General features: G+C 40.3%; 1 protein-coding gene across 1 annotated transcript in view; it reads right to left on the bottom strand.

Moving 5' to 3' along the window:
- Nucleotides 1-21,699, bottom strand: part of LOC136864128 (serine/threonine-protein kinase PLK1) — a 390,167-nt gene extending 368,468 nt beyond the window's left edge. The window contains exon 1 of the mRNA XM_067140737.2: nt 21,356-21,699. Coding sequence (XP_066996838.2) covers nt 21,356-21,565 — 210 coding nt within the window. The 5' untranslated portion in view covers nt 21,566-21,699. The remainder of the gene's footprint in view (nt 1-21,355) is intronic.
- Between the last annotated feature and the right edge of the window lie 2,646 nt (nt 21,700-24,345).

The raw sequence follows: 24,345 nt of genomic DNA on the forward strand, positions 1-24,345 counted from the left end.
TTAGGCCTTCCCCTTAACTACCATTTTTCTCAGCGTGTATAGCCTATATTGTAGCGACTTATTTCCCATCTTTGTCTAGCGATTTTCATTAAGACACGACTACTAATAACATAAATATTTGAGAATTAAATTTTAGGCCTTCCCCTAAACTACCATTTCACTCAGCGTGAATAAAATAATTTATAGCCTAGATTGTAGCGGTTCATCACCCGACTTTACATTCCGATTTTCATTAAATTCTCTTCAGCCGTTTTCTCGTGATGCGTGTAGATACATACATACAGACAGACAGACAGACAGAAATTACGGAAAAGTAAAAAAAGGCATTTTCTTGTTACTGTGGACATGACCGATACAGAAATACCATTCTTTTCAATTTCTGAGCAATGTACAGACAAAACTCTTATTTTATATATATAGATGGACACTCTCTTTTCAGTAATTACATGCAAAACAAATTATTACACTAGGAAAAGGTTCTCCAATCCCAAAAGAAAAAAAAAATTTATCCGGGTAGATCATACCCTACTGAGTATGAAATAAAGGCTTATTTGGTTCTCTGTATTCTAATACCACAGGTTCAAAAGTCCTGCATCATACAATTATACTGTAGCAAAGATAAGTGCCTCCTTACATCCTGAATAGCTTTGAAATTTATCACACCAAATCCTCATTCTGAAGTCTCATTGCCTGTAGCATTCGGGTACGGGCTGGGTTATGATGCACATGGGTCGGGCCGGATCCTACCTATTCAGGATCAGGGTAGTATTTCAGGCACACGCGACCCATTATACGAGTCATATGAAAACATACAGACAAGTGATCCTATAGGCCTACATATCATTTGTTTAAAAGCAACTTCATAATGAATTTATGCATTATTTCTACTTCAACTCAGGATTAACAATGTTTGTGAATAAACCAATGAGTATAGGTGATAATCCAACAATTGCACAAAAGAATTACAACAAAATATAAAGTAAAAGAGATGTCAAATAGTGACAATGAAGAAAAACCTAATGCTCTTTAGACAAAAGAATGGTTAATTGTGCTTTACTTATGTAACCTGTCTTTTTGTACATATTTTAACTGTCAATCAAGATCACGGCTGAAGATGTTTTCTATGAAAAACTAAACATGTACAGACTAATTTTAAAATAAATTAATATTATTTTTATCTAAGAAAAATCTCACGTCTCATGGACAGCAGGAAAGAACCCTTGTTTAAGGCATTGTGGTTTATGTCGAAGAGTATGGGAATGACACCAGGATGACTCTTGTGGTGGAAAGGTGAAACGCCTCGAACATACAAGCTGGAATTTGTTATATATAAAAGTGAACATATTTCCTAACACTTATTGTATCAGTTTATAAAAATGCTTATAAAAATATATTTGGGGTTGCGTGTCTAAAGGGGGAATTCTTTGTTCGGCAGTTTTTTATTATTATTATTATTATTATGATAAAGAAAACGGAATCTTTGTTCAGCTCAGTAAAATAGAAAGGTGACAACTGTTGGAACACCCTGTAGCAGGCCTGGCTATGTCATTCTCACATCTCGCCGACGCCAGAAAGAACCCTTGTTTAAGGTGATTTGGTTTATGTCAAAGAGTATAGGAATGATCCCAGAATGAAAACTTGTTTAGTGTGTTCTGGCATACATCAGAGAATGAGGCCATCCACTCATGCCAGAAGATGCAAAGACTGCCATTGAAATTCTGGACTTGATTGATTGGTTGCTTCCCTTGTCTTGGAAGGGTGTCGCATGAAAACCGCGGGCGTTGATATCCTAAGACGCGATGATTACACCTCAATTCTCATCTTGGTCCTCCGTGGAGAGCTCTTGCTCTGAAGGGTAGTTCCAGGCTGATGGGGATAAGGTAAATTTTAATTTTGTTATCATGTCTTAAAAAATTAACTTGTTTCTCTTGCAAGAAATGCCTGGGGCAGTCTTGCATCTTCGATGATTTAATTTAGTCGAAATAGTGCTTATCAAAAAAATCCTTGTTTAAGGAGTTCTGGTTTATGTCAAAGAGAATGGGAATGACGCCAGAATAAAACCTTTTTTCGTGTGTTGGAGAACGTCAGAAAATGAGGGACAGCGACAGACAATACAAATCTTATCTTTTAAACTAGGACCTAAGTAGTCTGGCCCTGCGGTGTAGGGACGCCTGTCACCCGGCGGCCCTGGGTTCGATTCCCAGCCGGGCCAGGGTTTTTTTATTGTGATGATTAATATCCCTAGCCTGGGGACTGGGAGTTTGTGACGTCCTTAATCTTAGTTTCCTTGCACACAACATTCCATACTACCGCCATTCCAATTACACGCAGGTTCATACAATATGGCGCCAGTAGGAGCAAAAGATCCACATGGGTCGACGCCCCAAACAAATAGCACTTTTTTTTAAAAAGGGCCTAAGTACGGTACTTACACATATTAGCAGCTATTGATACAGAATAACGACCACACTTACTTCTTCAGATGGGATTGAAATGAAAAGTAGTTGAATTGGGTTTTGATACTGGGTGGTAAACAATTGTACAAGAAGACTGACCGATTCCGATCACGGCTAACAGACATACATTTCAAAGCAGTAATGAAAATAGTGTCTGCCAGCACCAGCAAACTTAACATTGACCAAATTATTGCCAGCAAACGTCAGCAGGTCTCAGGAAATCAGTGAACATAAATGGGTCACTTTTAGGCTACTTATTTTTTACTTCCAGAGGAAGCGAAATCATGATGCCCAGGATGTAGACAAGTGCTCATCGAAGACTTTTAAGTTATTTCTTGTATCTTGAACAACTAAGAATTTGATTCTTCGTTTAATATTTGGTTAATGTGTGTAGTGTTAATGGAATCAACAGTTCTATTTCTTTGTACGTAGGTGGTTTGAAAAGTTCTCGGAATGTACTAGAATTAAGTATCTTACCTCGGTGGAACTGCTTTTATTTTTCAACATAGTCTCCCTGTAGACTAATGCATTTGGTCCAGCGATGTTCTAATGCCTTGATCCCATCTCAAATATGAGATTCCTCCAGGCCTGCAAAATACCTCTCCAATTCGGCTGTTAGTTCTTCCCTTGTAGAAAATCTCCGTCCACCGAGGAAAATGTTCAGCTTGGGGAATAGATGAAAGTCTGATAGTGCCAAATCAGGCGAATAAGGTGGATGTGGCAACAATTCGTACCTCAGTTCATGAAGTTTTGCCATGGCAACAACACTTGTGTGTGGCGGAGCGTTGTCCTGATGAAAGATGACATTTTTCCTTGCCAAACCAGGCCTTGTTTCGCGTATCTTTTCCTGTAGTTGGTCTAGGAGGTTTGCACAGTATTGGCCCGTAATTGTTTGGCCAGTAGGAAGATAATCTATCAGCAGAATGCCTTTTGCATCCCAGAAAACTGAGGCCATGACCTTTCCGGCCGAACGCACTGCCTTTGCTTTCTTTGGTGGTGGTGAATCAGCATGTTTCCACTGCTTTGACTGCTGTTTTGTCTCTGGGGTATAGTAGTGGACCCATGTTTCATCTGTAGTCACAAACTGGCACAAAAAATCTTGTTGGTTGCACTGAAAATGGGCCAGACTTTGTTCGGACATTTCCAATCTGGTGCGTTTATTGTCCAATGTCAAGAGCCGTGGCACCCATCTTGCTAATTTTTTCATACCCAATTCTTCAGTTAAAATATAATATACCCGTTCAGAAGACATCCCTACAGCTTCAGCAATCTCCCGCACTTTCAGTCGATGATCCTCCATGACCATTTTATGCACTTTTGCGATAAACTCTGGGGTCGTAACACTTTTTGGCCGTCCACTACGCGGATCATCATCCAAGCTCTCCCGACCAAATTTCAACTCGCTAGTCCACTTGGCAACAGTTGAAAATGAAGGAGCAGAGTCCCCCAGTGTGTTCTGAAAGTCGGCATGAATTTCCTTTGCTTTCATACCTTTCTTTACAAAGTATTTAATCACTGCTCGAATTTCAGTTTTTTCCATTGTCACAAATCACTACGCGGGAACAAAAACAAAGAGTCGTCACTACCACACTCCTGCAGCTAGAGCACTGACGCACCACGTGTTCACTCACAAAGGACGTGTGATTATTGCGCAGGAACCTCGTTGCTCTAGCACTGACATCTAGCGGTGATTCCGAGAACTTTTCAAACCGTCCTCGTATTTATCAATAATGTGTTTATTATTATTTCACGTAAATTAACAACTTACAGTGCCTTAATAATGATATTGCTGAAGGACACCTCTCATTTAGAGGTAGTGTGCTTCATTCACAATGAACGAAGGAATAATGTGCACCCCTAACACATCTCCTTTGAATTTCTCTGCTCGTATCAGCATGTGCCAGCCACAAACACACGGGAGTTAAGATACCCTGCATGCATATCGCCTGGCGTGTGCTTGACCTTGACATGCATGTTCTAGCGGTGTTCTCACCAGAAATGTTTGTCAGCTGGGCGGCTGGCTGCCGTTGAATTCTAGCACATTCTTATGCCGGAGGCAAATTTGAACGGACGTGATACTACATTTGAACACTACTGATAGACAAAAGACGCAGAACGATACCGGGACACGACTACTTGCGGTGGGGTTCGAACCCTCTATCAGCCTTGAAGATGGCTTTCCATGGTTTTCCGTTTTCACACCAGGCAAATGCTGGGGCTGGACCTTAATTAAGGCCATGGCCACTTCCTTCCTACTCCTAGCCTCTTTCTATCTCATCATCGACATAAGACCTCTCTGTGTTGGGTTATGTTAGCCCATCAAAAAGGTCTTAGGGAGAACACTGTCTAGGTCATTATAAAACAAGTCGGCATGAGCTGCAGTAGTACAGAAGGTCTGTCTGTCTGTTAGGTCATCAGCCCAGAGGCTGGTTGGATCCTCAAATAGCACCACCAAAGGTTATGCGGTTATAAGGAAACCGCAAAAACCAATGGCAGCACCAAAATGAGGCGTACTAGGCAAGACGAGGAGTGAGGTAGTTTGCCATTGCTTTCCTCACTGGGTCAGCAAGTGCTATTGCAGCACGACTGACCCTATGAGCAACACCTTTCATAGCACTCAGATGCACTAGTCGTGCTCTGAATGTCATTACTCAGCACCACCCATACCCCAGCAGCTTCCATATTGTCACAGCCATGGATGAGACTGGGACTTCGGTGGAAGCTACATTTTACTCTGGCCTGTGCCAAGAGATGGATACAAAAGTACTGTATCCATCAAGAAATGGCAGCAGGCACCAGTACAGAAGGTGTGGTATGCAAAATAGTGATTTGATATATTATAATTTGTGGATAGTATTTTCCTCTTCTTAAATGTAGTTATAGTTCTACTACTGGCAGGTAACTGAGAGTACAGTACATTATGATCACTGATATCACATAAGATATTGTTACCTTGACAGATAATGTCGTAGTAGATATACACTGAGGCGACCGCGAGTAGTTGTGTCCCGGTATCGTTCTGCGACTTTTGTCTATCAGTAGTGTTCAAATGTAGTATCACGTCCGTTCAAATTTGCCTCCGGCATAAGAATGTGCTAGAATTCAACGCGAAATATGAAAACCATTGAGAAAACGCTTTTTGAATGGCTCGGAGCTTCGTATTTCGCCCCATGTGCTGGCTTTAAATGGAACTACATATCTACTGATGTCACAACCAGGCTGCAAGAAAACAACAGGCGAACTCTAACCCAAAGATATCTGATTCAGCGATTTGTGTGCTTCCAATGGCTTTGTCCGGTGATATGCATCTGAACCCAGGACCGCAGCATGACGGTATGAATTTCTTCTACCAAAATGTACGGAACATGTGTAATTTTTTTGACGGATTTCAACCTTAATTTCAGTGACGCCAGCAAAGATTGTATTTGTATAGTTGAAAGTTGGTTAAATGATTCTGTTGGTGGTGATGAACTGTTGTCTACTGATTACTGTGTGTTTTGTCAAGACAGACATCAGGTCCATCGTAGCAAAGTGAAAGGGGAAGGGATTATGGTTGCTGTAAAATCTGCTCTAAGGCCAGTTTCCCGACGAGAACTGCCAGGAGACTGGGAGTGTCTCGTGGTCAAGGCCACCCCAACACCAGGAAGGGCTGTGTTTGTAGTGTGCTACTACCTGGCACCGGACGAAGGGACTGCTAGGATGAGTAATCTACGAGCAACACTGGCCAGCGTCACAGGCTGTTTTAAACCCACATGATATTCTTCTAGTTTGCGGAGACCTTAACACCAGGCATTTGGCTTGGAATCCTGGTCCTGTTATAAAACAACGATGTGTGGAAGTCTTCTTACTTCTTCAAATCGTCAGTGAATTCAGACTCAACCAAATGTGTCATTTCCCAACAAGAAATGAGAACTTCCTGGACCTTGTTCTAATCTCAGAACAATACAGTGGACACTTGAACTGCTTTGAGACAGAAAAGGTCATTACATCTGACCATCGAGCTGTAGAATTCACTTTATCCTTACCGCGAGTTATGCGCCCCGCAACACAGAGGAAGTTTATGTTGACATGGATTAAGGCCGAATTTCCTTAAATGAGAGATTTCCTTTTGTTGTGCCCCTGGAATTTAATCAAAGACTACCCCCCTCCGTCGATGAGGCGTTAACCCTTTTTTACGACCTCATTCACACTGTAATAAAAGACACTGTGTACCATCCCGGATAGTTAGCACGCAGAAGGTACCCATGCTGGTACGACTCTGATGTAATCGATAAATTAAAAGAAAAGGAGAGGGCAAGAAGGAAGTTTTAGAAAACAGGCCATAGTAGTGATTATGTGCAATTTTCGACCATACGCGCTGAATTTAAGCATCTTCAGCTCAAAAAAAATTCACAAACTACATAACTTTGATGGAATCAAAATTAGTTTTTTTGCTATTTGCTTTACGTCACACCGACACAGATAGGTCTTATGGCGAAGATGGGATAGGAAAGGCCTAGGAGTGGGAAGGAAGCAGTCGAGGCCTTAATTAAGGTACAGCCCCAGCATTTGCCTGGTATGAAAATGGGAAACCACAGAAAACCATCTTCAGGACTGCCGACAATGGGACTCGAACCCACTATCTCCCGGATGGAATCAAAATTACGAGGACGATTTGAAAAGTTCTCGGAATCACCGCTAGATGTCAGTGCTAGAGCAACAAGGTTCCCGCGCAAAAATCACACGTCCTTTGTGAGTGAACACGTGGTGCATCAGTACTCTAGCTGCAGGAGTGTGGTAGTGATGACTCTTTGTTGTTGTTCCCGCGTAGTGATTTGTGACAATGGAAAAAACTGAGATTCGAGCAGTGATTAAATACTTTGTAAAGAAAGGTATGAAAGCAAAGGAAATTCATGCTGACTTTCAGAACACACTGGGGGACTCTGCTCCTTCATTTTCAACTGTTGCCATATGGACCAGCGAGTTTAAATTTGGTTGGGAGAGCTTGGATGATGATCCGCGTAGTGGACAGCCAAAAAGTGTTACGACCCCAGAGTTTATCGTAAAAGTGCATAAAATGGTCATGGAGGATCATCAACTGAAAGTGCGGGAGATTGCTGAAGCTGTTGGGATGTCTTCTGAATGGGTATATTATATTTTAACCGAAGAATTGGGTATGAAAAAATTATCCGCAAGATGGGTGCCGCGGCTCTTGACATTGGACAATAAATGCACCAGATTGGAAATGTCCGAACAAAGTCTGGCCCGTTTTCAGTGCAACCAACGAGATTTTTTGTGCCAGTTTGTGACTACAGATGAAACTTGGGTCCACTACTATACCCCAGAGACAAAACAGCAGTCAAAGCAGTGGAAACATGCTGATTCACCACCACCAAAGAAAGCAAAGGCAGTGCGTTCGGCCGGAAAGGTCATGGCCTCAGTTTTCTGGGATGCAAAAGACATTTTGCTGATAGATTATCTTCTTACTGGCCAAACAATTACGGGGCAATACTATGCAAATCTCCTAGACCAACTACAGGAAAAGATACGCGAAACAAGGCCTGGTTTGGCAAGGAAAAAGGTCATCTTTCAACAGGATAACGCTCTGCTGCACACAAGTGTTATTGCCATGGCAAAACTTCATGAACTGGGATACAAATTGTTGCCACATCCACCTTATTCATCTGATTTGGCACCATCAGACTTTCATCTATTCCCCAAGCTGAACATTTTCCTCGGTGGACGGAGATTTTCTGCACGGGAAGAACTGACAGCCAAATTGGGGAGGTATTTTGCAGGCCTGGAGGAATCTCATTTTTGAGATGGGATCAAGGCATTGGAACATCGCTGGACCAAATGCATTAGTCTACAGGGAGACTATGTTGAAAAATAAAAGCAGTTCCACCGAGGTAAGATACTTAATTCTAGTACATTCCGAGAACTTTTCAAACCACCTACGTAGGTGCCAACCCGAAGTGTTTCTGGAATTTTGTAAACAACAAACGGAGGTCATCTTGCCTGCCATTTGATATGCTTCAGGATGGGAAAGAATTACAGGACAAGAGGAGTATCTTGGACAGTTTTGCAGATGCCTTTGAAAAGTATCACTCACCTGCCGCAAAGTGTAATCTATCCACTTCATCCATGTGCGATGTAGGCCTAACCTCAATAGTGACCTCTCCAGCAGAGGTATCTTCAATTCTTGCATCTCTGGATACATCCAAATCACATGATCCCGATGATGTACCCACAATAGTTTTGAAAGAATGTGCATCTGAGCTAAGTAGGCCACTTAGCATCATAATAAATATCTCATTCTCATCAGGGTATTTTCCGTGCGATAGAAATAAACGTGACATCATACCAGTGTTCAAGAAAGGAGACAAAATGGTGTTTGATAACTATAGGCCTGTTGTGTTATTGTCCCTGATTTCAAAGGTGTATAAAAGAGTGCAGAGCTCGGTTTCACAGTATATTAATATAGCCCAGAACGGTTTTGTACAGAAACGTTCTACCATGTCCCATATGGCGATGTATATCAATTTCATTTCAGAATCTCTGGATAGGAGGCAACAAGTGGATGTTGTTTACACGGACTTCTCCAAAGCCTTTGATTCATTTCAACATGATGCTCTACTCATCAAATTGTCAGCATATGGGATAAGAGAGAGTGCTTTGAAGTGGATTAGAAGCTACCTCACTAATAGGGTTTGCATAGTAAAAGCTGATGATATTATATCAGAGCCGTACCACCCTACTTCTGGTGTTCCCCAGGGCACTTTACTGGGCCCTCTTTTCTTTGTCATATTCATAAATGATATAACAACATTCATACAACACAGTAATTGCCTTCTCTATGCTGACGATCTAAAGATCTTTAAAGTAATAAATAGTGAGTTGGACTGTAAGTTGTTACAGTCTGACTAAAACCTCATAAGTAATTGGTGTAAAAAGTGGCTGCTTGGTTTGAATACTTCAAAATGCAATGCAGTTACATTTTCACGTAAGTTGGAACCAGTAAATTAACCTTACCGTCTATGTAATTTTCAAATAGCTCAAGTGAATGAAATAAATGATCTTGGTGTGACACTTTCAAACTGTTATGGTCTTTCCTTCGAGAAACATTTAGACAAGATTTCTATGAAAGGGTTAAAATTACTTGGCCTTCTGAAAAGAAACTCTGCCGAATTTGTTTCTCCTAGAACTGTAATAACTTTGTTTTGCACTCTAATCAGGCCATCGTTAGAATACTGTTGCGAGGTGTGGCTACCTTCTCAGCAGTATTTAATACAAAACTTGGAAAGAGTCCAAATAAGGTTCATGAAATGGATCAGCTACAATGGTTAGGGTATTTCTCTCTCTTCATCCGATTACGAATCTTTTTGTAAGACTATGAGTATGAGGACATTACACTCACGCCGCAGATGTGTCAATGCCCTCTTTCTTTATAAGTGTCTGACGAATAGAGTGGATTGCTCAACATTATTGGAGTTGATTCCATTACATGCTGCTCATCGCAATACTAGGCAAAGGTATATTTTTCATCTGTCTAAAGTGAGAACTGTGGCTTGGGCTAACTCATGGCTTCTGAGGGCACAAACATACTGAATGAGGTAGGTTATAAGTGGATCTTTTCAACTTGCCCCCGTCTAAAATCAGACGTGCCCTAACGACCTCATGAATGTAAGGCCCTCTCTGTAAAATATGTAAACATGTGTATGTTTCTAGATGTAGTTTTTTCATGACAATTATTTAAGGAGATTGTTTTATTTATTTATTTATTTATTTATTTATTTATTTATTTACTTATTTATTTAAAGTCTCCAGATTTAGTTTGAACTTGGTTATTATTTTAGGAAATTAGTGTTATTTATTTAAGGTGTATTTGTTGTATATTGTGTTTTATCGAATCATCTTTAATTGGGAAAATAACCTGTTGATGATAAATAAATTTATTTCTATATCCAGTGTACTCATTCCTTGATTCCTAAAAATAAATAATTTCCTCCAAAAAATCTCATTTTTCTGGCAAAGGAGGTCTGCCAGAACCCGCCACTGAAGAGGTTAAGACGCCTTCCAATACGATCCGTAACATCCTGAATATATGGCAAAACACCAATAGTTTTCTTCCTGGGTGGTTCTTCTGGGAAGGAGTGCCCTCCTGACGTCTTGTACCGTACAGCCATTGGATTGTAAGGCTTGATCAAGATGTCGTAGTTCTTCCTTGATGCACTCTGCTTCACAGACATGAAGAGCGTGGTTCACAAAGGTCTTCATCACGGCACGCTTCTCAATATCTGTTTACCCTACAAACAAAAAACAGGAATTCTCGGAAGTCACCAGAAATAGTACTTGGGAAATTTCCATCAGGAGAAACATGGAACAATTTGACCTCAAAGCCTTCAACCCCTCCATTCTACTAAGACATATGCGAGAACCAATCAACGTCAAACTATGTTGCACAAACTATATCCCTTACCTCCCTCTCGATGCAAACTGTTGTACACGTACGCTTCATCTTCAGAACGTGTTGTGCTTTACTGTGAAAAAGAAGAAGTGTGTCCGCAGCAATGTCCAAAGATAAACTGATTGAGAACTACAATCGCATTTCATTGTTGCATTTGTAGGCGTATTAATTTATGTATTGCAGCAAGTTGTTTTGTTGCAATGCTGTATTAGTCGTGAACTTTCAATAATTTATACTGCTAAAATGTAAATAATCACTTAATTACTGGACAAGGAGTTAGAACGCCGATTGTCTCTTGTCACAGAGTGGATGAAAATTAAAAATCTGTATTTTGAACTGTGATTCATTTCCTGTGAAAATAAAGATTTACAACTGAAGTGCAAGTTTTAAAACCCCCTTTAAAAAAAAATCGTGAATAACTTTCACCAGACTTTTGTGTAGGCTCTAGTGAACAACCGCTAAGCCTTTGCGAAAAATAGGTTGCATATCCAATGTGGCATGACTAGAACCTAGGACGATGTCACAGGATGTTTTACAAGGTTGCCAAGACTATCTTTATAAGACCAGACCAGTGAAAAGACCGTTGGTCTAGATTGGTGAGGTCCGGTTAGTAAGCATTGTGCTAGGGAGTAAGCACAGAGGGTCTGGGGGGGGGGGGGGAGCGTAAGCTCCAAGGTTAGGGCCATGAAGTGGCCAACAAGCATCTAGCACCCCCTAGAGTCTTGCTAAATTGTGACAAAAAGTAAGGTTACGGGCGCATGCCCCGACAAGTTCAAATTACGCAGTTTTCTAGTTTTCAACGAGGGTGGCAGCCTTGTGAGCACACATGATGCAGGAGCTGACCAAAGGCGGCAAATAGCAACAAATAAAATGTTCACAAATCTCAGATTTATAGTGCCTAAGAATACAGCCAGGGGCAGCTTGGTGGGTCCCTGGCAAGCATAAATGAAGGATCTCTCCTCCACTCTATTCAGGTATCCTTTCACGTCATTTTTATTAATTTTTTTCACATGGTGAACTGGACACAATACTGCCAAGTTATAACCAAAATATATTTGAGAACATATTTCTATGTAAATTATGAATTCCCTTGTTCCTACTTCAAAGTTTTGTACTTCTGGAAACATTATCTCTATTATTTAAAAACAGTCCGACTCGTTAGCCAGCGTACTGGCCTTCGGTTCAGAGGGTCCCGGGTTCGATTCCCGACCAGGTTGGGGATTTTAACCTTCATTGGTTAATTCCAATGGCCCGGGGTCTGGGTGTTTGTTCTGTCCCCAACATCCCTGCAACTCACACACCACACATAACACTATCCTCCACCACAATAACACGCAGTTACCTACACACGGCAGATGCCGCCCACCCTCTTCGGAGGGTCTGCCTTACAAGGGCTGCACTCGGCTAGTAATAGCCACACTAAATTATTATTATTATTTAAAAACAAAAAAACAAATGCATGATAGAAATTTATGATACAGGAACATTGTAATTTAAGTCAATTTTATTATTTTTCAGATCAAATGTGGGGAAAAAACCCCATATAGATCAACATAGAAATACTGCGATGCATCTGACAAGAGTACAGAAAAATGTATCAACGTAGCCTCTCTACCAGTCCGCTGTGAACAGTGACCAACAATTTTTTTCAGGCCTATGAACTGCAATGGTAGGAACTAATATCCCCTGCATAAACTGTAGCACCCAACTTTCAAAGAATTTTTAAGAAAATACTTGAGCAAAGTAATACCATGTCCCTCAACGCTACAGAAGAATTATCTGCAGTCATTGTACTTTGCAGGTTATAAATTTCATTTTTTGTCCATATTGAAGATCTACTTGTGATACAAATTCTTATAATTTTATACAATACCACCTAATCAATACATAATAAGCTAATGAGGACTTATATCGTGAACATATTCTATTGAGCTAAAATATGCTTTGTAAACATGAGTGACAAATCTTATAATATTTTACAAATCACGTAACAATAAAAAATTGTCTTTAAGTTAAAACACATTTGTTTAAAATCTTAGTTAACATTGTCCTTTAAATTTATTGACGAAACTCATCTGTTGAACATCCTTTTAAAATCATTTTAAAAAACCATTTGAGATCTGGCTAATTGTATTTATTCAGTATTACTTGACTTGTGTAATTGTTATTGAACCTTCGTTAACTATATTGATAATTTTATGCAGTTGATAATTGCCTATATTATGAACACTTATCTTGTTCTCGATGTTACTGGAGTAACACTTGTACAAAATGTATTGGCATTAATCACATATTGACAATACGTCAGTACTGTTTCTGTACGAACTTGTTGGTAAAATGAAAACACATCTAATGTGAAGTAGAATTATAATATAATACAAGGAGCACAAACGGAACAAGAAGTAGTTCTCAAGAGGCTGTGAGTAACACTAGACAATTACGCAGCAGCAGGAAGGATATATCAACAATATGGAAATGTACGGTGTTCAGTCAAATTCTACTTCACATTAGAATGTTTTCATTTCACCAACAAGTTCGTTCAGAAACAATACTGACGTATTGGCAATATAGGATTAATATAATACATTTTGTACAAGTGTTACTCCAGTAACATTGAGAACAAGATAAGTGTTCGTAATATAGGCAATTATCAACTGCATAAAATTGTCAGTATAGTTAACGAAGGTTCAATAACAATTACACAAGTCAAGTAATACTGAATCAATCCAATTAGCCAGATCTCAAATGGTTTTAAAAATTTATTTTAAAAGGATGTCCAACAGATGAGTTTCGTCAATAAATTTAAAGGACAATGTTAACTAAGATTTTAGACAAATGTGTTTTAACTTAAACACATCATTTTTTATTGTTATATGATTTGTAAAATATTATAAGATTTGTCTCTCATGTTTACAAAGCATATTTTACCTCAATAGAATATGTTCACGATCTTATTAAACCTTGGGTAAATAATAATTGGCTGATGATGCTCACAAAAAGGAGCAAAACATGTACCATATTAACAATTTAATAAAGATGTAAGTCCTTATTAGCTTATTATGTATTGAATAGGTGGTATTTAATAAAATTATAAGAATTTGTATCACAAGTCATCGTACTTATCGGTAAGTTTAAAAAGTCATTTTGTAGCAGTAGACACCAAATTAGATTCAACCTAGGTTTCAATCTTCTCTATGAAGGAGAAGTGGGTACACCACTGTACAAATGTTGAGGATTTTATTTCACTGTCCTGACAGTTGCCCAGTGACTGCAAGTCATTCAGGCCATGGATGAAGATATGCTGCCTGCATAACAGAAGCTGAGAAAGCCTTGTCCTGCCCATCGGCTCCATCCGATTTGGCATTCATGGAGGCAAACTTCAACAAGCTGCCGGGAGCAATCACAGAGTTGGAGAAGAGTGGCATGCCCCAGGTGGGGTCATTTAGGATTGTGGGAGAAGTCGAGGAAGTTCTGACCGAACCTCTGGGAAGGTAGCCGATGACGGCAAAAAGTTCGATAGGGTCCTGCAGCGGAATCCTGGACGGAAAGCGATGGTAAAAGTGGCCGGGGTCCTACGAGGTGAGGTAGATGAAACAATGGAATTAAGACCAGATTGAAGTTTTGTCCAATCACTTCATGTGATGTTGAGAGATCTTTCTCTTAGTACAAAAACATTCTGCATGACAGGAGAACAAGATAGTTATCGGAAAACATTGAAAAGTTGCTTGTTGTAAATTTCTCTTACAGTAATTGAGTGTGTTATAAGTAAACTTTCCATGCCTATTTTTTTGTCTATTTTACACATTAGTGCTTAATTACATGCCTATTGTGGATATTTTAAGAGCGTGTATGCCTGCATATTTTAAGTGTTCTTGGTGCCTATAATTCTCATCTCTAGTCATGATGCTTATGTAATCACTAAAAGAGGCCATACTGCCTGATAGGAATGTCAGACGAATTCCTGAACAAACAGAAGCTGACTCACACACCATATGTCGCAATACTTGTCCAAAAAAACAGTGTCAGAAAGGTTCTGATAGCTAAGGTACACCTTTGACAACAACTAACAAAACTTAGCAATGTCTTCCACAACAAAATATGCTGTTAATAAGGTGCATGGTTACACCTAACCGCCACACATGCTTCGCAGCGACATGGCATGCTCTCTATCAGATGGTCCAAGAGCTCTTGTGGCAGTCGATCCCATTCCTCCGAAAGGGCAATGCGAAGGTCTTGGAGGGTCCTTGGTGGAGGCTGACGGGATGCAATTCGCCTCCCCAATATATCCCAAGCATGTTCTATAGGATTCACATCCGCAGATCTCGCTGGCCAGTCCATGCGATGAATGTCTTCCAGAGCCAGAAATTCATCCACCAGAGCAGCGTGGTGCGGCCGGGCATTATCGTCCATCAAGAGGAAGTCTGGACCAACCGCACCTCTGAAGAGTCGAACAAGTGGTCTCAGTACCTCATCCCTGTATCTCCGAGCGTTAACAGTGTTCCTCGGACCACCCATGAAGATGTGCAAGTCCGTACGGCCATTCAACATGATGTCGCCCCGCACCAAGACGCCACCACCACCACCATACTGGTCCCGTTCTATGATGTTCCTGTGATTGTATCGGATACCCAGTTCTCTCCAGATGAATGTGCGATGGAAATCATTCTGCAAACCGAAGCGGGATTCATCTGTGAAGAGCACATGCCTCCGTTCATTCATGGTCCAGTTTCGATGTTGACGGCTCTACAGTAAACAGGCCCATCTCTGTGCTGGAGTGAGCAGGACGCACACCGCCGGACGTCAAGCAAACAGTCCTGCTGTTCTGTGCCTCCGGTACACAGTTTGCCGGGAAACGGCAACCCATGAGACGGCTGCAAACTCCGACGACAATTGTATTGCAGGTGCACTCCGATTTCGTCAGGCGGTTAAGCCCAGATATCAGTCCTCCTGCGGGGTGGTTACCCTCGGTCGACCTGGTACTGGCCTACGACTAACATCTCCTGTGTCTCAAAATCGTCTCCAAAGCCTGGAAATGACACTTTGTGGCTCATTCAAGGATACGGTCTGTATCTGGCCTGCTTGCAGGCGGCCGAGTAATCTATCCTGCAAAACGGGGTCCAAATAGCGTCGTCGTACCAATGTGTTATTACGTACACCACGAGGCTACACTCCGCCCACTATAACAGGGCAAACACGACTGACGGAATATGGGGCGCAGGCACTATCTGTGTTTACCTTGCGGTTATGCCGCTACTCAAAGCAGGGAACACTCCTTTCCTATACAGAGCGAACACGTAAGGTTGGTAGATGCATATGTCATGCGATTTGCTGTCTATTTCCTGTTGCCCTGCTTGCTTGTAACTTATGCTTAACTTTTGGACACTAGTGTATTTTCTTCTGATGGCCGACAATGCCGTTCCTTCAACATCGCGAGGTCCACCCAATACCAGTAAATGGCGTGCTTCAACAGAAGAAATAACTTCTCGGTAGTTGGCAATTTTGCAATGACATAAAAGTGTATAATAGGAAGTCTAAACACGAATATATTTATGTTTGTAATCATACTTGCATTTGTTTGTTATCCGCGGTAAATAATCCACAGTAATCTAGCCACACGCCTGTCACATCATCCACCTGGTGACCAGTATTACCTCTCGATTTCAACTACCGTGCAGCTCACGCACCAGGCGGGTGAGTGGGATAAGTTCACGAGTTCAATATAACTCATAACTCGTCCTACCAATGTTCAAAAATTCAAATTATTACAACTTTTAAGAGTTCCACGCAAATATCTTGCTCAGGTTGATGGATATGTCATGCTCTACGAATACGCAGTGAACGTGTTAAGTTACATGCGATAAAAATTAACAGTGCCCAGGAATACACAACGTTCATGTATTGTCTCTGGCAGCTTGTGGATGATGATAACTTTCGCTTAATCAGGAAGAGGTCTTGAGCCTTGTGGCATAATCCAATATCCCAAACATTCAAGTTCTTCTACTCCAAGCATGACTAATTGAATACTTCATGAGATCACTCACCGAGTTCAGACACGCTCCCGCAAAGCGGCGCTAGTGGAGCCAATCACCAACACTAAACGGTCAGCTGTTTTCGTGAGTTACACTGATACGCAAATAACGAAATACACCACCCAACTGTTTAGACTTACGAATAATACTGTCAGAGAGTTGTCAATATTCTCGATCCCCACAAAGAAATATTGTTGGGATTTAATAAGAGAACACACGAGATAAAAGGGAACATTACGAAAAGCAAGAACAATATTGTGCTTTACATACTTCAAAAAAAAAGAAATGACTTTTTAAACAGAGCACATAAAACAATAAACATTCCGTGTTCTTAATCTGCCTCTGTAGGAAATGAATCCTAGGTTTGGCTGTAGAAAGCGACATTTAGCTGGCATTAAAGCATGAGTTGCGTTCTTTAGTCACCTTCTGAGAGACACTATTGGCTTTTGGGCATCATTAAGAGAACTAGACTGGCCGTGAATTTGACTAGAACTAGGCTGACCTTGAGCTTGAACTCCTTCACTTACTCTTGCCATCACTGCTTCACTCACATCGTGATTCTTGTTCCTTATTCTTTTGATACTGTCTTCATTCCTTTTCCTACTTTCGCAATTATACCTTAGTGGATAGGTATTTTGGTAAATTTGGAACAAATATGAGGCAGCACTCCTGGTTTTAATTTTAACCTCACATGAGGAAGTTCAGCGTTTTCACCGTTAACAATGAAACAGTCCGCCTTTATAATTAAATATGCTGAAGTCACATAATGCTGCTTTTGACAGACAATTGCTTATCTTACCGCAGAATAACTCTTGCATAAAATCAGCTTCATGGTCCATATCGCACTACAATAGATTCACAATTAAGTATTTATTTTCCACCTAGTCGATACAATGATTGCTTAAGGCAATTTTTAATGGTCAAAAGTGGTACATGTTTCGTATATTATCAACATCTTCAGCCACATAACACTGTTTAGATGAAAAATGTATAAAATTGACAAAGTAACGCTTTAGAGGAAGTGTGACACTTTAACCCAAGTGTGACACTTCCTCTAAAGCATTACTTTGTCAATTTTATACATTTTTCATCTAAACAGTGTTATGTGGCTGAAGATGTTGATAATATACGAAACATGTACCACTTTTGACCATTAAAAATTGCCTTAAGCAATCATTGTATCGACTAGGTGGAAAATAAATACTTAATTGTGAATAACTCTTGTACGCTTTGCAGACAGATTATTTTCTTTTGGTGGTGTAAAAAATCGTCTACCATCAGGCTTCCTTCCGTAACCCAATTTACAACCAGGAACGAAACATTACGACACTTTCCCGAAATAATTGTAAACCAGTTGATTGCACACACAAAGTACTATGCAGATATTAATACAAACTTTCCGAAAATATCAAAACAAAAATATTCCCTCGATAGGTGTTAAAATTGTTACCATGACTTCACGCACACACACTATTACCTTCGTCGATAGTATGGCGCACATGTTGTTGTGGCTGGTTCGTTGCAACTGCAGTGCCACACTCTGGCGAGGCCACTAATGACAATGCTGAGAAAGCGGAGTGAACACACTAGGTATTCTATTTGTCATGCTTCAAGAATACTCAACATTAATGTGCAGGCCAAATTTATTCAATCTCTCAAACACAACCTTGAGATGTATGCAGTGTTTCTCCATATTTTTGAAGCAACTAAACAGTCATCCAAATAAGGAAAAATAAAGTTCATGGCATGCTCAGCTATTGCTGACTTGTCTGGCTGGTAGGGACGAATATTTCTTTGGTGTTCCATGATACGAGTACCATCATCTGATCATGATGTCGTGTTCCAAGATGTTCGAGCTCTTACCCACACTAAACAATAAAGATCTAGGATTGTACGCGAAGGTGTGGAAATATGTAAAAATCCTAACAATTTCAACAGGGACACTGGCTACCAATTAAGTAATACGTAGTTGCCAGCCATTAAAGATTTAAAGGAGTTTGGACAGCCAAAGTAGGGGACTGCCTGTAGGGGTGAAGTACAGTGGGGACTTCGAGGGCCCTGGGACCGCTACGGTAGCTGTGAAGGCCCTTCAGGAACTCTGAAAAGTGGTGGCAAAAGGGGCTCTGGTTAAGACGCAGCAGGTCGTTATGCTACTTAGGATCCAGAACGGGTAAAAAAAAAATAGTAAATAAATAAATGCAATGTAAATATTAATGTTATACAAGTTGTATAGTATCATTTGAAGTAATTCCACATACTGTATATCAGTTGACTATATTTGTAAGTAGTACAGGAGATATTATAAGTAGAATTTTGTAAACAATATAAATTTATTAAGGATGAGCTGTGTGTTTAATAGAAAACATTGTTAGCGTAAATTGTATAATATTGTATTATAGGAAAAATTTTCTTCTCTTGTTAATTTAATATTTAGTGCTTGACAATAATGTATTTTAGTGTACCATTTGCCACCGAGGTAAACACCTCATTTGCAAATAAAGATATTTTGATTTTGATTTTTTGAAGTAGGCAGTTCTCTTCCCTGTCCTTTCACTTTTGTTTTCACCAGATGGTTCATTCCAGGCTATGTGTTAAGTGTCACACTTTCATAACGTGTGTACAGCAGTTATGCCCCTCTCCCACACTATCTCACATTATTATCATCCTCTGGTTTAATCCACACACTTACTTTCTATTCTTCAGCTCTGTTCTATTCTATCCTGGATGCCTTTCGTTGGACTTTATTCTATTATTTTCTGTTTATTTCTTCTAGGCTCTACCACCTTCATCCCTGATTCGTCTGATGACCTATCTGTTACTTCTCATGCACACGTGGTGTGATGGAACATCTTAATTGGAGCTTAATGGTGTCATCAACTCCAGCTAGGAAGTGCCAGAATATAGCGAGTCATCTGGTGACGAATCAGCATATAACTTACAGCGACCAACAGTTAGCGTTCTTAAACTCAAACCCTCATTATCGCAGAAGTCTTCCCTGTGAACAGTCAAGATTTTCTTCTGATGATGCGGATAAAATTTCTGTGCTAAACATAAAGAGTTTCACCTTGTTTTCTTGACACGCCATAAGCCCAAAAGCCTATATCATGTCTACAAGTACAGGCCGTGAAAACATCAGTGTTAAAATGTCTTATGGCGATGATGGCAAAACAGGAAAGGGTTAGGACTGAGAAGTGACCATGGCCTTAATTAAAGTGTAGCCTCAGCTTTTGCCTTGTGTGAAAATGGGGAACAATGGAAAAACATCTTCAGGGCTGCTGGCAGTGGAATTATAACCCACTATCTTCCAAATGCAAACTCACAGCAATGTGACCCAACCCATGCAGCCATCTCGCTCAATGTTTGGGACTTCAGTACATAGACTGGTTTGATGCGACAAATTATCTTGTGTTAACCAATTTATTTCTAACGTCACTACTACATCCTACATCTACTATAATCTGTTTGCGATATTCAGGTGTCACTTTGGTACCCATCGAAATTTCTGAAATCTAGAAAAATGATGTTTTACGATACCTGAAGTAGCAGAGAGGGTAGATCCTCCCTCACGCTTGCCAGTGTCTGCCAACCCACCACAAGAATAATTCTTACTTACATACAAGGATTAAAAGTGAGAAACTGTGGAACTAGAAAATGTGACCATCTTCTTAGCTGCTATTAGCTGGCTGTGATGAATGCAATATTCATATTGCCTCCGATAGAGCTTGCATGTGTAGTGGAAATAAGAAAACCATGAAGGGCCGATGACCTAGCCGTTAGGCTCCTGTAAACAACAAACATCATCATCAAAACCATGAAGTTTGAAACCATCACGGCGTGTGTTGGTTGCCATTAGTCTATTTTCTTCTGAAGATGCAGATAAAATTTCTGTGCGAAACGTAGAGTTTCACCTTGTTTTTTTTGCCACGCCATAAGCCCAAAAGCCTATACCATGTCTACAAGTACAGGCCGTGAAAGCATCAATATTGGCAAAAAAATCGCTGAAAAGTCCAGATCAATCTCTGTCACTCCTGTTCCTACCACCTATACTTCCCTCAAAAACTAGCCGAACAAGTCCTGGACGGCTCAAGATGTATACTATAATTCTATCTCTTCTTCTGATCAAATTTCGCCAAATCATTCTCCTCTCACTGATTCCATTCAATATCTCTCCATTCGTGATTCGATCTACCCTTCTCACGTTGAGCGTTCTTCCATAACAACACATTTCAAAGCTTCTATTTTTATTTTTTCTAGACACTACAGCCCAGTAATACAACAGCAAAAGATTGCTAAAAAGCAACGCTGACACAAGGTAATTTATGAAAAATCTTTATTAACCAAACGGAAATTCAAGGAAATTCGTAAAAGAAACGTACCTGGAAATATCTATCAGATCTATTAGGACTGTCAACAAAGATACTTACCTTCCCCAAGAATCTGCCTTTCATGTATGTTGTTTTCGTTGATTGATCAACGATATATTCAGAACATGACGGCGCATTGTCCAGCTGTCTTTCACAATTTCGTCTTGTCTCCGTATCCCGAATTCCTGCAATTCCGGAATCGAAGGAGTCATTGTTGTTGTATACGTTCTCCGCAACCCAACGCTCCCACATTACTTCGCCGACGTTCATTCTCGCCGTCCTCTCAAAACACACTCTTGAAGGTTAACAGATATGCATACTTCACATTTCACATAATTTACAACAAAATACACAAATAACAACAAACCACAACAGTCACCAGTCCATCACATTCTCAACACTATTAGAACTATCGGTATGGCCAACATTTCAACAATAGTACTACCAATTCTAATAATGTGAAGAATATAAAAGCATATCTCTACCACCTTCCGAGATAGAAAAAAATGAATATGGAGAGAGAAATAGAAAAGGGTAATGCAAAGTAATACATATTTCAAGATCAGCTTTACAAATATCAATATAAAATATTTTTTAGTAGATCATTAATTGCCAACCAACAAAAAACTGAGCGAAGACAACCGTCATTCTTAACCCAGATTACAAAGGACGGACTCGTGCTATGCCAGAGCCATCTACAGTTAAAGTTAGAGGGTAAGCTTGGCAACTAGCGCTGTTAACGGAGCGGTTGTTTACGGAGCGGAGGCTCCGGGCGCTTTCAATCGTTTGCCTCCGGAGAACCTCCGATTGAATTGCAAGCGCGTAGTTTGAACTTGGCACGGGAGAAATGAACGAGCATTTGTACAGGAATTTATAACTTGTCGCTATTAATGTGAAAAACTACGCCCCTCCGTTAATACTTCAGTTATTTGGCGATATTACAAATAGGCCTAGCATTCTTACGTACAGACATAATAATTATGTAACAGAACCTCCGACTGAATGACAAGCGCGTAGTGTGAACTTGGTACGGGAGAAATGGAAGAGCATTTTCACAGGAATTTAAAACTTGTCGCTACTATTGTGCGAAACTAGGCCCCTCAGTTAATACCTTAACTATTTATCGATATTACACATAGCATTCTTACGTACAAACATAATTATGTATTTTCTTAAATATAAACATGTTATAATTTAGGTCTTGTCCGTGACTGTAAATTACTTCGTTATGAAATAATTAATACTATTATCATTGCATGCCGGGCTGAGTGGCTCGGACGTTTGAGGCATTGGCTTTCTGACCCCAACTTCGAAGGTTCGATTCTGGCTCAGTCCGGTGATATTTGAAGATGCTCAAATTCGTCTGCCTCGTGTTGGTAGATTTAATTACACGTAAAAGAACTCCTGCGTAACCAAATTCTGGCATCACGGCGTCCCCGAAAACCTTATAAGTAGTTAGTGGGACGTAAAGCTATTATTATTATTATTATTATTATTATTATTATTATTATTATTATTATTATTATTATTATTATTATTATTATTATTATTACTAGCTGATGTACCCGTGCTTCGCTACGGGATTCTCAGAAAGACTGACTTGGTGGTTTTCCTATCTGAATTCAACATAGGTCATTACAAAAACGTCAGTAGGAATGTAGCGATTGAAAGCAATGTTATCATATAAAATACTCGATCAAATGAAAAACCGCACACTTTCTCACTTTCAACGAACAGTACTACGGTGCCGATCTAAGAGTCCAAAGTTCCAGAACTGGAATAACCAGGTCGCAGACTGCCGTGACCACTCCTCTGTCATTATTTCGTTAAATATGCACACTACTCATTCCAATCAGTGGCTCAGAGTAGGGATTTTATAGCTCGAATACAATGATGAACCAGTGTGTTACGTACCAGATATATCAGAAAATGTATGAACCAGAGGAATGGCATGCTAAAGAAGAAAGTTATCTTACACCCCAGCTACTTCCCACCAATATACAGGCAGGCTGTTACAGTCGGTACGACCAAGCGAGTTGGCCGTGTGGTTAGGGGCGCGCAGCTGTGAGATTGCATCCGGGAGATAGTGGATTCGAACCCCATTGCCGGCAACCCTGAAGATGGTATTCGGGAGATGATGGGTTCGAGCCCCACTGTCGGCAGCCCTGACGATGGTTCTCCGTGGTTTCCCATTTTCACTCCAGGCAAATGCCGGGACTGTACCTTAATTAAAGCCACGGCCGCTTCCTTCCACTTCCTAGACCTTTCCTATCCCATCGTCGCATAAGACCTATCTGTGTCGGTGCAACGTAAAACAACTAGCAAAGAAAAAAAAACATTGAATGACAAGCGCATAGTGTGAACTGCATACGGGAGGATGAACGAGCATTTTCACAGGAATTTATGACGTCGCTGTTTTTGCGCGAAACTACACTCCTTCTTTAACTTTTTTTTAATGCTATTTGTTCGGGGCGTCGACCTATGAAGATCCTTTGCCCCTATTTGCACCATATATGAGGAAACCTGCGTGTATTATGTAAATGGCGGTAGGGTAAAGTGTTGAATGCGAGGAAAGGAACGTTAAGGATGACATAAACACCCAGTCCCCAGGCCAGGGATATTAATAATTTACAATAAAAAAATTACCTGGCCGGGAATCGAACCCGGGGCCGCCGAGTAACAGGCGGACGCGTTGCCACCTACACCGCAAGACCAGCGGTTAGGAGTCATTTGTGCCATGTTTTACAGAGCAGCCTTTACAGATTTGAACCGCTTGAACTCCTCCCTCCGCTCGTAAATAATCATCCCTTACTTCTGCCACGTCTTTCACGCGTTTTACCTATGTCCAGAAATTAAAAACGAATTCAAATTTAACTGGAAATTACTGTATTCTAGCGCCAATATAATGGGAATATTTCCATAATAATGATAATAATAATAATGAACGAACCACTGTGTAAGTTCTGCACAGGTAGGGCCTGTACTTTTCTGAGGAACAACTGAACCTATTAAGATATATTGTTTGTTGTATCTACAGGGTTTATACCTAC

Source organism: Anabrus simplex, chromosome 2, assembly GCF_040414725.1.
Source record: "Anabrus simplex isolate iqAnaSimp1 chromosome 2, ASM4041472v1, whole genome shotgun sequence".
NCBI classification, from domain to species: Eukaryota; Metazoa; Arthropoda; class Insecta; order Orthoptera; family Tettigoniidae; genus Anabrus; species Anabrus simplex.